Below are 19,595 nucleotides of genomic sequence, written 5' to 3' on the forward strand. Positions count from 1 at the left end.
CACCACAACAACCATACTCATACTATACTATATATCCTATAAACTATCATGATTATTTACCTTCACATTTACTTGTTTCCTCTTGTTTAAATATAGAAATACAATAGAAATTAGAAAGGTGTTGTTCCAAGTATGCCAGAAACCAAAGGGGAGCATACAGAGTTTCAAGCCTCAACACTGGGTACAGTAAGTATAACACAGGATATTGTTGGAACGTTAAGATGCTTTTGTGCAAAAAGACATCAGGGGAAATTTATAAATGAAGAGAAATTTTTGAAAATCTAATAAATATTATATGATTAAAAAATATAAGAACTTTAACCCTGGATAGGTACGGTGGGTCGTACGCGACCCCGAGCGTCAAAAAAAAAAGAGGTTTTTCTCACGTGACTCACCCCCGTGACTGAATTTGTGGGTGATCGACCTGCAGGAGGTGTCTCCCCTACACGCTCTAGTAGTGTCCAGATGTGCATTGCTGTAGCTGTACTCCTTCCCCGATTTCTGAGACGCGTCGGGGTCGAGCGCGACCGAGTTTACCCTTCTAAGGTAATTTGCATAATTATCAAAGTTATTACGTATTATGAAATTGTCGTAGAATGGTGCAACTTGTATAGGTTATCAGTTGTGGGAAGTCTTGGTGGATTGTTTGGCTACCATGTGCATGATTTTTTTTTTAGTTAAAATGTCGTTCATCACCACGAGGACCATTTTACCGCGAGTGCCCCTTTTTCATTTTTTTTCATTTTTTTGCCAAGTAATTTTTCCGTAAGATATTGCCAAATAGTGTCGTAAAACTTTTGCTTGTTTAGTGTTGGAAAGTGTGTCTAGATGATCTGGCTACCCATGCGTGACTTTGTTTTTGTCAGATACGACGTAGTTATTGGTATATTGGGTATTTAACTGCGGTTGCCAATTTCTGTTTTTTTTTCAATATTTGTAAAAATTTTTACGTAGTAAGGAATTGCCGTATATTATTCTTTTTTTTTTCATGTTTATGTGTTAGAAAGTGTGCCTTGATGGTTGGGCTAACACGTGCATGTCTTTTTTTTTATCTGAGATGCCGTATATTAGAATGTTAGCCATTTTTCCGCGAGTGGCCCTTTTTATTTGTTTTGTTTTTTTTTGCTTGGTCATGTTACCGTAAGGAATTGGCAAGTAGTGTCGCAAAACTTATATTTTTATAGTGTTGGAAAGTGTTTCTAGAGGATCTGGCTACCCATGCCTATTTTTCTTTTAGCCAGATATGGCATATATATAAGTATGTGTTCGATTTTCCTGTGATTGCCATTTTTTCGTTTTTTCCCATTTCTTTCAAAATTACTACGTACTAAGGAACTATCACAGAGTAATGATTCATTTATATGTTTATTTGTCGGAAAATGTGCCTTGATGGTTTGCCTAGCACGTGGCTGAAATTTTTTTTTTCTGAAATGCCGTATATTAGAATGGCCATTTTTCCGCGAGTGCCCCTTTTTATTTGTTTTGCATTTTTTTGCTTAGTCATGTTACCGTAAGGAATTGGCAAGTAGTGTCGCAAAACTTATAATTTTATAGTGTTGGAAAGTGTTTCTAGATGATCTGGCTACCCATGCCTATCTTTTTTTTTTAGCCAGATATGGCGTATATATAGGTATGTGTTCGATTTTCCTGTGATTGACATTTTTTCATTTTTTCCCATTTCTTTCAAAATTACTACGTACTAAGGAACTATCACAGAGTAATGATTCATTTAGATGTTTATTTGTCGGAAAATGTGCCTTGATGGTTTGCCTAGCACGTGGCTGAATTTTTTTTTCTGAAATGCCGTATATTAGAATGTTAGCCATTTTTCCGCGAGTGCCCCTTTTTATTTGTTTTGCATTTTTTTGCTTAGTCATGTTACCGTAAGGAATTGGCAAGTAGTGTCGCAAAACTTATATTTTTATAGTGTTGGAAAGTGTTTCTAGATGATCTGGCTACCCCTGCCTATCTTTTTTTTAGCCAGATATGGCGTATATATAGGTATGTGTTCGATTTTCCGGTGATTGCCAATTTTTCGTTTTTTCCCATTTCTTTCAAAATTACTACGTACTAAGGAACTATCACAGAGTAATGATTCCTCTAGATGTTTATTTGTTGGAAAATTTTGTTTACTTCTTTTTTGATTGAATATCATCAAATTTTTTTAGCTAAAACATTATATTGTTTCACATTTTTGTTTTTTTTTCGATTTTATTTCCCTTCAAAAAAATTTTTTTGGGTCAGAATTTTAATTTTATAGTCGTAAAATAATCGATAATTATCCAGCAACCCACCATACAATTTTTATGCATACCCAATAATAATTAGATTAGTAAATAACACCTTGAAATTGACATACCCTTCCTACATTTCAAGTGGCAGATTAGGGAGTCTGAGTCAGTGTGGTTGGCGGCCATTTTGTGGACATATCCGAAGCGTAAGTTGCCCTATCTATATATATTCTTGTTCCCTATAGAATTTGTGATATTTTGGGATATTTTTACCTGCATAAATATCATATATATTAAATATATGTGTTTTTTTACGAAATTTCTAAGTACTCAAAAAATTACCTTTAGATATGGCCCCTGATATAAATGTAATTTACAAAATAATGAAGATTTTTTAACATATTTCTATTTTAGGATAACATATGTTTATTCCCTAAAAAAATTAGCCACTTCCTATTTCATTTGGGTACCCAAAAAAATTCATGAAATTTGGACAAATTTTTTTGGCCAAAAAAAGTTACCCTTTTTTTCTCATTTCAGATCTTCACCTCCATGGGTCTGACTTCATCCAAAATACATCAAGATGTGTCCTATACATTCAAGAATCAATTCCTAAAAGGATTTGTGTATATATGTATAAACTTTTTTTTTATGAATTTTTGTCAGGTCTTTTTTTTTCTACTTAATTTTTTAAAATATTTATAATAAATAGTTTTTCTACAGATGAGTAGTATTTATCTTTACAGTTGTTTTAAGCATTCATTGAAGTTTTTTTTGGCAAAAGAAAAAAAGAGGTTACTGCAAAAACTGATTTTTCATGAATTTTTTTTGGCGTCGGGGTCGTTCGCGTCCGAGTATACCCTTAAAGGGGTGTCCGAGGAGCGTACCTATCCAGGGTTAAGTAGGTGCAGTCGTGCCATACGTTTAGTCATTAATTGACTCTAGGATTTACGCCATCATGAAAAAAGGCTAAAGCATTCAAGTACACATATAAAAATAAGCAAATAAATCCTATAAACCCTCTATCTTCTCTAATATACAATAAATCTTTCAACACTCTAATTTCATTATTATAACCTCATACAATCGATTTGCTTCCTCTATGAAAATAAGTGATTAAAAGATAAAAAAATAATTACTTCAAATATCTTGCTACACATTGATAACTCTTATTTACATGGGTAATTTTTTTTTCTTTCAGAAAAAATTGCTCTTTAAATAAATCCTAAAAGGATAAAACTAGATACATTCAACTTTTCACTTTGAGTAAGATATCTAAAAGATAATCTTCCTTATATTCAAAATCAGGAGTCTCCATGTGGAGTAAGTGACTTATCATTGGTTCTAGGTGAATATAGAAATATATACACACACACATATATATATATATATATATATATATATATATATATATATATATATATATATATATATATATATATATATACTGTATATATATATATATATATATATATATATATATATATATATATATATATATATATATATATATATATATATATATATATATATATATATATATATATATATATATATATATATATATATATATATATATATATATATATATATATATATATATATATATATATATTATATATATATATATATATATATATATATATATAACATATATATATATATATATATATATATATATATATATATATATATATATATATATATATATATATATATATATATATATATATATATTTATAATATGAATATGTACACAAACACCACAATAAGTCCCCAACATACAAATAAGATAATTCATAAAGTAAGGGAAGTTCAAGCAATGCTGTATCAGATTGGAGTAAAAACCCCATTGAATAAAGGGTCTATTGAAATGGATTAAGTCAGCAATTTTCAAATGGGTCACTAATGGCTCCTTGAAGATAGTTAATAGTTAGTAAAATAGCAGTGTCTACAGTACCCAGTTTCCTGATTTATAAAGCTATAGTACTCAAGAGTGGTTTTATTACAAAATAAAGCTATATATATGAAATTAAGTTTGTGTATGCCCTGACCAAGTCAAGTGGTGTCGGGTAAGTGATGTTAATGAAGCTTGGACAAAATCATTGAAAGCAGCCATGTCCAAGATGCTCCTCTTAGTTGATGCAGCAGGAGATTTTGAAGTCAATGTGACAGAGTTTGTGGCCGCAGAGTTAGTAGCCAAGGAAGTACTGTATATGCATTACAAGAAATAATTATGCAGTTAAAACATTAGAATATGAAACTGAGAATGAATCTAATGTTGTAAACTCAGAGCCAATAACAGGCTCCTGAGCACGAGACCAAAACAGGACTCGGACGCACATACTAATAGGCCTACATCAAACCTAGTTATATATGCCCCAATAATAGACTTAGCTGGCAGTTTTCAGGTGAGGGGTTTTCCTCACCTGAAGTGTTTTTATGGGATTTGGAAAGTCACCATTAGGTGACCCAGTACATACTGTATATAAAAATACCAGCAAAGTTGAAAATTGCCAACCCTGCTGCAACCAAATGCTTATCTGGTTGCTGTAATGGCTAAACAGTTAAGAAGAAATCTGAAGGTATTTATTTAAACACTGTAAACTGTCCTCCACCCTAAAAGGTGATATAAGGAAGGATATACAGAAATATAGACAGCTTTACTGTTGTTTGAGGCATCTGTTGTCAGAATTGGATAAAGGAGCCTGATGATGGAATATCATCAAAATCCTGACCTCCATTTAAATGGAGTATTGAAGTATGCATAACAAAATGTTACGACACATCAATAACCTTAGTACAGTGACAAGAGAAGTCATGCCCATAAAGTAGATAACCAAGCACCACAGCATTTCCCCATGAATTATTATGCAAAACTGAATAACTTGATAGCTCAAGCAGTGTTGCCACTGGATATGCCTAAGAATTCCGCCTGGTAAGGAAAACAGCCTTTAAACACTGTAGTACCGAAAACCATCAAAACATCCACCAAATCAAACCAAATATAATCAAAACTTCTATACTTTGTTAGTTTTAGTTCAAAATAGAATACAGATTAACAAATATAGAAACATACACTTCATATCATAAATATAAAACAGATTTATATGCCAAACAATAGTTTTTCAACCTTGATAACTATGCAGAAATATTTTCTGTTCCAGACAGAGTAAAGCAGAAATCAGAAATTGAAATATGGAGATCCCTCTGTAGCTTTACCTTTATGTCATTACCCCCACAATTCCTCACTTTGGCAACAATGAGCTCAAGTGTGTTGTTATTGCACAATTCTAGTTCTAAAGCGATGTAGAGTTTTGGTAAATTCAATTGTACATTTTTGTTTCATTTCTAATATACACTAAAATGAATGACATAAATTCTCATAATAATTTGTATTTTTCCTGCTGTAAAATCCTGAAACCCTCAAAAAAAAACATTCCTGATGGACAGACTACAAAGATGCTCTCCTCATGTTGGCAGTAGGGCTGTGCATCAGTGCCCCAGAGGACGAGGATCATCCCACTCTGGGACCAAGTCCCAGGATGCGCAAGAATGCTCATAGCTCCCTTAGAGTATGGACTGATCTCCCTAAGAGGGATTCACACAATACCGAGGAGCCTCTCTTCTTCAATTCTCTTGATGAAGCAGAGAAGAGAGATAGTCTCGAGGGAAAGCCCTTTGATGCTCTCCTGAGGTTAGGAGGAGGCATGTGAGCCCATGTCTTGAGGGTAGGAACCATCTCACCCTAGGACCTGATCCCCCAGGTAGGCAAGAGTGCTCAAAATTCTCTACGAGCAATGACCAATCCCTGGAGGAGGGATCCTAAATCTAAGGAGCCACTTTGGCAGAGGCAGATGAGATAGTCTGTGATTTGTTAAAAGTGCTATAGCCGGAGAGAAACATTTTTATATGACCCTCATCATAGTCTCACGGGACCTAGCCGAGAGCTAGCAGAACATGACACTACTGCATTTGCGGGTCACCCCAAAATTTCCCACGGAAGGGACTATGGAGTAGGACATTCATGTTCCACTCTACCTGGGTAGTGTGGGTACTCAATCCTGTGAGAGACTGTTACATGCTGCCAGTATGGCAGAAGTACAGTATCTGCCATACTGGACTCACAGTTCAGCTGACCAAGTCCTAGCGAGTGTTACCAAGTGAGCTCTGTCACACACCCCTAGTGGAGCAGGGTAACTTCAAGGGCAGAGTAAACCCTATCTTTACATAGCCTATGGTGCTGACGATTGATTGTGAGTGTGGTACAGCTCAACTGCAAGCAGTACCTGTTACTTACACTCTGCTTGACAAACCGTGAAGGAATTGGTCAGGGAGAGAGTTCAGATACTTCTTCCTCACGGAGGAGAGGGGCTCTTCAAAGGCAAGGCCACTTCTACTCACAGAAGTTATGTAAAAAGTCTCATCTTCACCTGGCCCATGAAGTCAGTGTCGAGTTCCACCCAAGACCATTCACTAGCATCTAACCTAAGGAGAAAACCGTAATTTCAGGCTCAAAATCGTTTGACCAGCCGCAGATGTACGGGTCAAAGGATGTGAGCCACCTACATCCAGAAGTGGGGCAGCAGCTTCCTTTGTCACAACAGGATTGATGAAGCTAGGAGTGATACTCAATCTCACCTAGCCTTTGGACCCCTGAAGGAGAAGAGCACACAATATAATCTGGAGGAACCTTTTTAGAAAGGCCTCCTGTGCAATGACTGCTTCTTTTTTCTTATAAAAAGATGTCTGAAGAAGATATTAGGAGGGAAAAGGAGGGGTTTGCAGAAGAGGCAGAAGAGATAGAGAGTACCACTCTTCTTCCCTTATCTAGTTCATCCTTGTTACCACAAGAGGTCCAACGGTTCCTACTGATCAGGAACAGCATTCACAGGTATTCGTCCTTTGCTTGGGTGTGATATCACTCTCCTTAATCGCAGTAGTCTCAATCTCTATCTCATTCCAAGTGGCCCAACTTTAACCCTCAGGGGTCATTTATCTAAACACCTGAGGGATTAATGAGGAGCTTTAGGAATGACTGAGGATTGTATGCACTACAAGTTCCTCGAGGCTGAATATGGAGCAAAAGTTCCAAATAAACATAACCTGCAAAACACGGATTCGACCAAGAGGAGTAAGTACTCGTGCTCTGTTCTGTAGCTATTCACTTCGAACTGACAGGAGAGGACTGGAGAAGATCATACAAGACTTCAAGTGGAAATATTCATGATCATTCCACCTCTATCCCATATCCAGAGATGGAACCAGGAAGGGATATATGCAACTGATTGGATAGAAGAGGGAGAGAAAGGGCAAGATAAGGCATCCCCTTATCAACAGCATGGGACATACTCCTGTGTCGTTCCACCCACTTTTTCCTCCTAACATTCATCCTGGACAGAGTCTAGGAGAATAAGGAACCCTTGGTCATGGATTCGGGTGATCCCATTGAGATCTGGTGATTGCCATAGATGACCTGGTGACCCTGGCCATGGCCATACCTTGGCCATACATGACCTTGAGTTCTGGTGACCCTTGGCCATACGAATGTGACCTTAAGTTCTGGTGACCTTTGGCCATACGAACAAGTGACCCTTAGTGATTGGGCTGCAGATACAAGACCAATCTCAAAAGTAACAGTTAAGAAATGAGTACCGTAATGAACTGGAAGTCTCAAGGAAATTTTATCAAATGACCTTCCCACGTGACTAACTACTTCGTCGTTTTCATCTCAAGGTAGAAATGTCTGACGAAAGGAATGGAGGAATGAAGACATTGGTAGATGAGAAAGACAGACAGTTCTCCCTCCTTTTCCTTGCTAACCATTCTTCCTTGCAGTCACAGAGGAGTCATGGTCTAGGCTACAGATAATTAGTGTCTTCCCTCTGAAGAGAAGTTAAAAAGAGCTTAATGTGCTGAAATGGGAGGTCTAAGAACACTCAATGAAAGTACACTACACAGTCATTATTATCTAAGGAACACAGTGCGCCCAGGTACGTCCACCCGGCATATAATTTTCACTATCACGCACACAGGTACAGGATTTAGTCTGTCCGAATTGGGTAATTCCCTTCCAACCAAGGGATACTACCATGAAGCAAGACGAGTTACACTCCAAGTACATCGGCTTCCTGATTGGAAGAGCAAGAACAACCCTTTCACAATGGTATAAAATACATTTCTTGCCCTTCTATGCATTTATTTTAACTCAAGTGCAATTTTGGATAGGTAAGACAATGTTAGGCCACAATTTCGAGGTAAACTAGCCTGGCTACTTTCCCCTCTACACACACCTGACTTGTAGCTATTAGTGCAGTTATGCTAGACCTTTTAGTGTTGTCATTTGTGACAAAGACTTTATGCATACATTGTTCAATTTCGTTCTACAATGCTTAACTCTGAAATGGTTCTGTTCTTTTAAAATTAACATAATTATGTTGATATACCTTATTCACAACACTTTTGGTAACTAACCTTACCACCCATTAATAGCTTTAAATACTGTACATACCCCCGCATCATTTGTCATACATTTCCTATACGTCAGACCAGAAAAAATTGTTAAAAGGGAAAACATCCATGATAATTCAGCCTACCAAACTTCAAGTTTTGAAGGACACCAGGACTTCCAATGGAAAAAAGTTTTTGATGACTCAAGAGCCCTCTTGCACAATACATGGCTTAAAATAGAATATAAAGATTCCATTTCGAAGTCAAAGGAGTTCTGTAAAAAATTCTTTTAATTTGAGGGTTCTTTATTGATTAGTCAGGTAAAATCGAATTAATAAAGGTAACTGAACACACTGAACAGCTTAAAAATACATTTTTTACCATAAAGGGGAGGGAAATCAGTAAGATGCAATTAATACCAAAAGCAGGCATAGGATAGAGTTACCAACAAGTTACCAACCTTCTAATCAAGACTGTCAACATAATAAAATTAATGGCATAGATAAAATTCTCTTACCTCAACGAAAGATGAACCTTTCTTCATATCTGACCTTGGTGAAGATTCCTTACTTGGAGGTTTATCTTCTCTTTCACCCTTGCTTCCACCTTTGCCTGCACTTCCAATTGGTAATCTGTTGGATTAAATGGTCATGAAAAGAATGGGCCCTTCAAATTTCTTACCCCAACTACTAGCATATAGAATATTATCGACAAATTTGATTTCGTATGAAAATTCTAACCTGAAAAATTACAAAAATGGCTTCTCAAGTATATTATATGTTACATTTACTATTATCTGTCATTCACAATAAAACATTCTAGAGGATATATGAAACTTAATAATTTTTCAAACAAAAACTACTGGCTCACTAAAACTCATTACTTCAGTATTTTGAAGGGCCAAAGATCAAAGTTTTTTTTTAAAACAAAATGTATTTTCCCTTGGTATAAAAACCTATACCTTTTCTATTTAAAGGTATCTTTCTCAGAAGCAGATTAGAACTCGCCTGTCTTCATATCTTTACTTTTATCGTAACTATTAGCTTTATAAAATTGCAATTTGTTCCAAAGTGTATGCAAACCTGTTTCCAGTACGACACACTCCTATGTAGATAGTAAATTGTTTATACAGTAGTTATTACTGCTTTTTATATATCAACAGCAGATATTTGAAAGTCAATAATGAGTTAAGAGTGATTTCATACAATTTAAAAAAATTTATAAATGTATATTGCAATTCAACTGTCGCTTTCACAATCTGACTATGCTACTATAAAATATTTCCAAATTGAGGGAACAAGCTTGTTGCAGCATGTCTTATAAAAACAGACTAAATTTCTCAAAGATATAATCCAGAATGAAAACCATTAATATTCGAGTGAATTACATTCTGTACATGTTAGTATTCATAGAGTGGTGGTGGTCAGATCTTTAGGATTAACCTGTACTGTATAATAGTTGCCGTTTTATTATCGATTTGCATTTATTCCTTTAGATATTCTTCTAATTAGGTGAAGTAGTCTTACATAGATCGGTTTCATTGTTAGTGATGTTTTCAAGATCTTTTATTTTAATTTCTGTTTTTAGATTTATCTACATGATTTTCTCTTTAGATTTATCTAAGTCAAATTTTTCTTTATAGTAGATGATGAGTACATAAGCTGCCTTCTTTATATAAAAGTCCATGTTTCTTGTGTCTTTGAGAATGTTTTATATATTTATCCTTCCTGAATTTATTTGATATGAACAGCTAGATGGTAGGTCATAGGCTCCCCTTCCTCAGGTAAAATCCTAACCTTATAATCCAATTTCACTTTCAAAATGCTGAAGTAATTGTTATAGTAAGAAGCGGTTTGTATTTCAGCAAAAAATTATGTGCTCTACATTGTATTACTGCAATGATAAATTTAACGCATAAACCTTATGAAGTAAATCATATATGTTGCTGTTAATAATAATTAAACTTATAGAATAAATAAAGAAGGTTAACCATCTATATGGGTCAGTAAGTTAGCATTTTCTTTACATATTTATCAATGAACGAACACTTCTTTCTAGGTAAGCAGAAATGAGACCCTGCTTTCTACATACATTAAGCCTGAAGCCATCCCTTCTATCATAAAATGAACCATCATATAGCACATCACCATACACTAAGTAAGATTAGCAGCAGGTACCAAAAAAAGTAGTATCATTAGATATAGCAAAGTTAGTAATGCAACACATACATCAGATAAAGCTACTCCGATATCATCTGTTGGTATTACACATGCTGCATCCATTCAACAATCCCTTTTGTAGCAATTTTTGTATACTAAAATACCAGTAAAAAAAGAAAATCTTGTACTCATCAGCATTGTGAGAACCAACTTAATTAACAATTGCAAAATAAGTATGGAACTTTGCAACATGTATACATAAAAAACCACTTTAATCTAGATATAATGTCACCTCAATAATGAAATATTCTAGAACTATGTTGCTTACAAAGAACAGAGAACTGAGAATTGAATAGTCTGTCATTATTTCTAAACCAATTGCTTACAAAGAACAGAGTTGAGAATCAAATGGTCTGTCATTATTCTTATACCAGTTGCTTACAAAGAACAGAGTTAAGAATTAAATGGTATGTCATTATTTCTTAACCATTCAATAGGAAATTAACATGCAAAATAAAGTGAAATGGCTCATTATCTACAGAGAAAAAGTTTGAGGAGTCTTGATAAATGTTACATCCCTATCCAGGTTAGACTATTGAAAGTTCTGAATCTTCTTTTGGAAAAACTGATACATAAACCATATTCTAACTTTAAATAGGTAACTATTAACCACCTTAAAAATAATTGGAACTGAATCTTTAACCCTCTAGTCCTCTTCTGAAATGGAACTACAGTAGGTACCTAGATAAAATGAAAGCATTAAGGACTTTGACAGTTTAATTAAAGGATTCATTTCAGGGATGTTTTACTTGTTAGTTGAAATGGGATAATTACTTGAAAAGAAAGGGCTATGTGCAATAATAAAGTATCTATTTATAGCTGAACAGAATTAAGCTGATCTCCTATAAAGAACTTTGTATTCTTTACAATGAATATTTTCACTATAATTAACCTAACTAAATCCCAGTTCCAATGAGCAACCCTAATTTAATTGATAAGTATACTCCTTCCTAAAATCATCATCTAGCTTCTCGCATAGTGAAATCAACTAAAGTGACATACGTACTATACTTTGGCTCCACGTAATAAAACCAACATTATTCTACGGAAACAAAGGTAGACCATAATTAACAGTATATCAAAAGCATCTAGAGTAAGAAACATTTTGAGGCCCAGGAAGAACTAGAAAAATTATTTATTTTCCAAAATACCATGATTCCTTAGATGCTAACCAGCATCAAATCCTCTTAAATCTACAAGAAAACCATATTAAACATCATGCATGATTTTTAAGGCAATTCATGAATTTATATTTTCTAAAATTAAGCAAGGCAAAAAAATTATAAGATCTCATGCAGTTATTTCATGAACAGATAAAAAGCAAAGTTTGATAGCCATTAGATGCCATCCAATAAGGTTTAGTAACCAATATAAGGCAAAGAAAATAAAATTTTCAAATTCTATAAATCCCAAAGCATAAGTAATACATAGGCAGCTTCTAACATAATTAACCAAAATTAAAGTATTGTATACTGTATTCTAATAATAGAAACTAATTTGAAGTCTTTAAACATAAAGAATTTTACCCACAACAAGGTTCTCAAAGCTAAATATGGATTCCTAATTCAGAGACAAGATCAGAAATAGCAGAAAATTATATCTTATACTAAAATTGAAACTTTACTCCGATATCCTTATTCCATAAAATCACCTAGGCATGCTTTCACAGAACTGAACTATTATGACGTTTCTTTTCTTATCTGATTATCAAAATCAATGACATAAATAATACACTGTACCATAATCATCATCCTAATATTTGAGATATTTATAACTAACTTACCAATGAAACAAGGAAAAAATAGAGCACTGTTATTTCTAAACTTTGATGTACTATATATACTACCTCCAGGTTATCAGTAATTTAAACAGAAAGAGATCTACTCAATTACATATTACCTGTCATTTTCTATGGAAATAAAGAACAAAAGCCAATAAAAATTCTGTATCTGGAAGAAAAGACAAAGACTAATACTTATGATATTGTACAGCAACAATACCATTTTTGCCAGTTAGTACCCATTACAACCACCTTAAAAGTTAGTTAAATTACAGCTGAAGCATTATCAGGCTGCTGACTCGGCCACATCAATCACGAGATTAGCAAAACCTACTCTTAGGAAATGTTTAAATATATATAATTACTGAAGAAATACCTGAGAGATAAAAGAAAATTAGCATTACAGTAAATAAAATTACATTTCCATATTCCTACTGTATACAAATGGATTTTACCCTCGCTAATCTGGTGTTTTTTTTTTGGGGGGGATACTGGATTAACTAAAATGAGCTAAGTTTAGGTATGTTAAATGACCACAATAATCTATTAAAACAATTTCATATCTTTTTAATACTAATTCCTATAACCAATACAGACCATGAAGAAAATTTGGAATTTTATTGTGCTTAAAATTGGGCAAGACAATCAAAACTTCATGTGCAACAAACTTAAACTGTTACTTGGGCTAAATACCCTGTATCATAACTTTAGGAAATCATAAGTAATGGCAAAATTTACTGTATGCTATGCAATAAAGAAAATCTAGTTTAACATTTGCAATATGTTATCTATAAATAATTTATGTCAAACACTTAAAGGCTAGGCTACCACAAAAAGTAAACCACAATGCAATCGTAAACATACTATAGTATTACGCTTTCCCATTTTTTGCCAATTAGTAAAATTGTGTCACAAAGAACTAGCATATTTATGATAGTTATGTATGTCTCAAATAATGAAATGTGATAAACTGTCCAGTTAGATAAAAGTGGTTCAGAATGCCTGAGAAGGTATTTTGTCAAAAATATGCTTATCTTAAAGAAATTTTATCTAAACTTATTGTTTATCTATATTGAATATAACTATCCTATACACAATTTATATTTTATTAATCATTTACAATTACATATCTTAATCACACAAAAAGTTATTTATAATTTTATTATACCCAATAAAAATTTGAAAAATATTTTACTTAATCATCACAAGTTTCAAAACTGACCATAAAAAGACTCGGAGTTAGCGAGGGTTTGCTATATATATATCTATAAAGATGAGCAAGAAAGGAAGTGATGCATACCGTACATAGTTAAGACATGGCCTCTGTTAGTTTTACAAGGAAGAAAGAGAGCAATGCAAAATAAATATATTCTATACTTGGCCTGGAACACATCACTCTTCCGGGATGAGGACTTCAAAGGGGTAGGTGCAACAGGTTTACGAAAGGGAGTAGCCTTGAAAGGAACGCCACGTGGACTCACGGTTCCACCGTCCGAGTCAATTGATGATAAAGATGGGGGTCTTTTAAGTAGGGATTTATCTCCACTGTCAATTTTGGACACCACTTTGGATAAATCTAACTTTGGAGTTACCTTGTATACATTACTTAGGGACTCTGACTTTGTTAAATCTGTTTTGGATGACTTGAGAGAGGTCTGGGAGGGTGTCTTGTGTAGGGGATGTGGAGATGGAGTAAAGGTAACATTTGAAAGGGAGGGAGATCTGGTGAAATCACTGGAAACTGGTGGGGAAGGTATGGAGGAAGAGCCAAACGGTCGGAACACTGGTAATTTACCAAACATAGGTAACCTGTAAAAAAACAATATGAAGAAAAACAATGATCTTATAACTAACACTTCACCCGATCCAGTGCTGAAAGAAAGTACCTATTAACACTTTTATATACAAAAGAATGGAGATAAGCCAAGACCTATAAAATTATCCATTAACACTTGAACAACAAAGAGGAAATGAACAAAGACATTTATGGTCTTAATATATGGAAATATGAGAAGAATCTGAAACAAACAACAGAATAATTCTCTTCTCCAATTACCCATATAACCTTTTTAGAACCGCAACAGTCTATAGTCTTCCCATGCAATTTGCCATAAAAACAAAAACACCATTAATCATACATAGTGCTGTAAAGATATAAGCTGCAAATAAAAAAAACACCAAACCACTCTCAGCCCAAAAACATGATTTTCACAGGAATAGAGATTAAGCCACAAGATTAGCCTTAAAATATGTACCATTGCATAAACATTTATATGGAATAAATATCTTTAAACATTACGACATACAACAGTCATAGGCACAAAACCCTTCACTAGTTCTTTAATACTAGTTCTGATATAAATGCCATTAAAGAACAGACACAATATTTAAGTTAAAAACAAAGAATATTGCATATAAAGATTCTCATTGCAAAATTTTCCTGCAAAACTTTACTGTGTTTACTTTAAAACAAAACAAAAATTTTAGTTGATACAATATAAAAACTACCAATAGTTGTTTATTCACACAAAATTATCAGGACTAATTGATAATTCTATTAATACTTGAATGATAACTTAAAATTATTAGGACTAATTTGTAATTCTATTACTAATTGAATGATGACTAATAAAAATAAGTAAACAATTATTTACAAATACAATTTGAACTTAATCCTCATACATAGTGGAAATGTAACCAAGTTTACAATCAAAACAATCTGAAGTTTGATAAAACCGTAAATAAAAGTCTTGAATGCCAGTCATTGCTCTTGGTCAAAATCTTCAAAATGATAATTGGAAGGTGTTTTATGGGTGATCGTATTGTGTGGTGCCAACTTATTATAAAATTGTATGTTATGTATGCTCACATAATGTTCAAACATATAATCATACAAACAAAATATCAGAACTTATATTGAGTAATACAAATAATATAAGGGTAAACACAAAACTAGTGGTAGCTAGGAGGCACAAATTTATCCTTAAAATATATATTATGACATTGAAAATCCTTGCTAATCTCATTGGATGATTTCATCTATACCTTGAAAAACCTTTAAAGAGAGATTCCCCTGCTGTTGAAAAAGACATGCTATGGCTCGTGACTGAAAATACCCACCGTTGCCCATTTAACCTCCAAAGCAAACTCAAAAGGTAATCATCCTAACTTCCTTATCAACTCGATTAAAGATACAGATGCTTTTTCAATGTGCTATACGGTAATGAACTTTTTAAAAACATATCAATCCTTTTAATAATCTAATGAATAAATGAGTGTTTTATGATAATAGAAGAGAGGTAAGAAAATTACGAATCGAGTTTCCCATTGGCATGATTTTTTTTTACGGTGTGTGCTACATCATAATTACAATTCCTACCTCAGACGGTCTGGTTTTTGAGGAACAGGATTCCCTGTTGGCTTCCTTTTGAGACTGAGAAAGCATGTAAAATAAAACTCCAGTTACAAAAAATCTGAGATTAGTACAATATCAGTCGTTTCCCTACTGATATATACATATACTCAAATGAAACAAGTCCATAATCAATTGATTGAAAATACATCACATCAGTATCTAAAAACTGTTGAATATAAGCAGAAGCATAATTGGAGTTCATTAAAGTCTTAAAATAATAATTGAGTAAAGGCCCATGTAAATTTTGCATCCTAAACCATATCAGAAATAATTTAGAAAAAAAAAAAAAAAGCTTTTTATACAGCAAGGAATGTTCAAATAACTCACTATGATCCCAACATTAGCAAAACAAATACAACAATGTAAAGGACAGATAAACATAAACAACCATTATTTAAACTAAATCCAAACAAAAGGAAGATTTGCTTTACTAGCATGTAGATGGTATGAGGACTTCCATCACTCGATGTAAGGACCCACAGAGGAAGAATACAGTTTGTTTCTATTGACAGTTAATGGAATACTGACCCTACCAATGTAATATAACCAAGTAAAAACAGTTAAAACTGTATACCAACAGCGTACGTCCTTATCTCGAGCCATGAGAAACTACAAAAACTAACAGAGGGGGGTTAAACTTGCAAATGAGCAGTAAAAAAAACTGTAATAAAATTCTGGTAATAAAAATTTCTTACATCTATTAAGTAAAAATATATTTACACATTGATCAACTTCATTTTATGCTGTATGGAAATCTTTCTACACACTACAATTTAGGTTATTTAATTTTAAATTTATTTTTGTATTAAAGGTAGAGTCATAAAATCATCAAACTTTTCAAATTCCAAAGGGGGTTAAAGTTAAATGACCATACCAAATTTCTACTTAAAATTAATAACTAATACTGCACATTCATAAATACCTAGTAAATAAAAAATTTATCAAGTCATTTAAAAAGTTATTTGCATAATGGATACTTTTATTATTATTCATGGGGAAATATGCCTCCTCTTGCTCCAAAACTACTCCCTTAAATAGGTATAGTATGGAGAAAATGAATTAGTTATGGTAATTTACCTAAAATTGAACAATTTACGTATTAACCCTAGGTGATTCAGAGGGGGTCCAAATACTGTCTGTGGTAAAACATATTCAAGTCTGGATGAAGCTGAATGAATTTGAAGAAAAAATTCTTTCCTAATTTGATTTTGACAAAACGGTGGTTTAAGACTTTAAGCAAGTGTATATTATGTACGAAGTACTGTACGTATATATAAATTCATAAACATCAAATTCATAAATTCAGAAAGATGATGAAGGTTGTCTCTAGAACAGAAATGTATCTACTTTTCATAGAAAAATATTTAGAGAAAGCACGTATCAATGATATATACTTAGTTTCTCTGTGGCTGTTATTGTCTGTAAAAATGTAAAGAAAATCTGAAAAATTAGTAGATTCTTATTTCATACACCAAACTGGTAAAAAAATATGTCGTTTTAAACTTCTACTTTTGTAGAGAGACAAGAGTTAAAATATCTCCTAATATCCACCAGGGCAAAAGCCAAATTATTTATTCTGTACCCTCTGAGTTTCCAGAGACATCTTAAACCTCATATATTTTCTTTAATATCTCAAGGTAAATTTATCCGAAGTGGCAAAAGGTAGTTTATGTTGAAAATTTGAAGCTAAATCCTTGTACTTATATTGTAGTACATTCAACTTTGTTATTACAGTATGTTCAACATCATTGCAGTACAGCAATATTACTGCATAACATTCAACTTCTAGCACACATGGCAGTTTATTACTGATAGTTGGTAATGCTTGCCCAGTCTTCGATGAAACGTCCTATTCTTAGCTTCGGAAATAATATCTACAGTTTTTTTTTATTCTTATGACAGTTCTATTCTCCCGCTGAGAAGTCATCTTACCTGCCCAAATTATTTTGAAGTTTCATATTTCAATTTCTTTAATTTATTATTTCTATTGTTATTCAGTATTCATAATCTTGCACACTATTTGGTTAACAAACTAGTTTCTATGTGTATGCTTATAAAGATATGTCTGGCTGCTTTAACCATACACCCAGACTGACTTTTATTGATACAGTTTATATTTTTGTCTCATCAAAGCCTATTGCTTCTTTATCCCTTAAAATAGTGATCTCAGGGCTACTCACAATGTGACTGGCAAGTTGAAATTCCTGGGATTACTGATTTTGAGTGGTCTTCTTTACTTCAGACTGCCTTCTTAGGCACTACACCCCATAAGAGACCTTGGTAGCTTTTATGTTGAAAATTATAACATGGAATTTATATTTATATATGAATGAATAATTTTAATGAGAAAATTGAATTTTATAAAATCTATAATTTTAATACTTACCTGTATTTCACCTCGCTTCCTCGGCAAAATGTGCCCTGACTTACTCCAATTGCCTATTCTCCATAGTATGTCATAGTTGGGCACTTCATCTGTGACACCCTATGGTTACCAATATCAGCTTGTATAAATAAACCTTGATAACCCTAAACAGACATAAGAAATCTATCTTCTTAATCTTTACTCAATTTTTTTACCTAATGAGGGACTAGGGCCCAAATGATGAAAGCATTTCATCTTCAAATCATTCTCAGTCCTAGAACCTAGCAAAAGAGATAGCATCATATTAGCAATTGCTAATCCTACATTCTTGGAAAGCACCTGCAATTCACTAATACATTTAGCAAGATACAATGCTAAAAGAATGTCTTAGCTGTAAGATCATTGAAGGAAAATCCTTTCAATGGACTCTGTAAATGGTTTTATTGTATAACACATCAAAATTCCAAGGAACTGATCTAATAACAGGATGTTTATCAGTCACAAAAGATCTGAATACATCTGCCATAATATCAGGAGAGGATAAATCCAATCTAATATGCTTGATGACAGTAGTAGGTTGGCCAGGGCACCAGCCATCCGTTGAGATACTACCGTTCGAGTTATGGGGTCCTTTGACTGGCCTGACAGTATAACATTGGATCTTTCTCTCTTGATATGGTTCATTTTCCCTTTACCTACACATACACTGAATAGTCTGGCCTATTCTTTACATACTCTCCTCTGTCCTTATACACCTGACAACACTGAGACTACCCCAACAATTCTTCTTCATCCAAGGGGTTACTGAATTGTCATTATTCAGTAGCCACTTTCTTCTACGTGAGGGTAGAAGAGAATCTTTAGCTATGGTAAGCAGCTGTACTAGAAGGACAATCCAAAATCAAACCATTGTTTTTTAGTCTTGGGTAGTGCCATAGCCTCTGTACCATGATCTTCCACTGTCTTGGAATAGAGCTAACGCTCTCTTGCTTGAGGGTACACTCGGGCACACTATCTTATTTCTCTTCCTCTTGTTTTGACAAATTTTTTATAGTTTATATAGGAGATATTTATTTTGATGTTCCTTTCCTCACTGGGCTATTTTGCCTGTTGGAGCCCCGGGGCTTATAGCATC

General features: G+C 33.5%; 1 protein-coding gene across 13 annotated transcripts in view; it reads right to left on the bottom strand.

Annotated features, from left to right (window-relative positions):
* The window catches only part of LOC137620643 (dynactin subunit 1-like), a 162,317-nt gene that overhangs the window by 87,443 nt on the left and 55,279 nt on the right, over positions 1-19,595 (bottom strand). For 5 of the 13 annotated variants that reach the window (XM_068350955.1, XM_068350953.1, XM_068350952.1 and 2 more), the window contains 2 exons: positions 16,060-16,113; positions 9,199-9,313 (listed from right to left, as the gene is read on the bottom strand). In XM_068350955.1, coding sequence (XP_068207056.1) covers positions 9,199-9,313; positions 16,060-16,113 — 169 coding nt within the window. Of the gene's footprint in view, positions 1-9,198; positions 9,314-14,057; positions 14,490-16,059; positions 16,114-19,595 lie in introns of all 13 variants that reach the window. The other 8 variants (XM_068350956.1, XM_068350954.1, XM_068350960.1 and 5 more) reach the window with 2 other exon arrangements.

This window comes from Palaemon carinicauda, chromosome 27 (assembly GCF_036898095.1).
Source record: "Palaemon carinicauda isolate YSFRI2023 chromosome 27, ASM3689809v2, whole genome shotgun sequence".
In the NCBI taxonomy this organism is placed as follows: domain Eukaryota; kingdom Metazoa; phylum Arthropoda; class Malacostraca; order Decapoda; family Palaemonidae; genus Palaemon; species Palaemon carinicauda.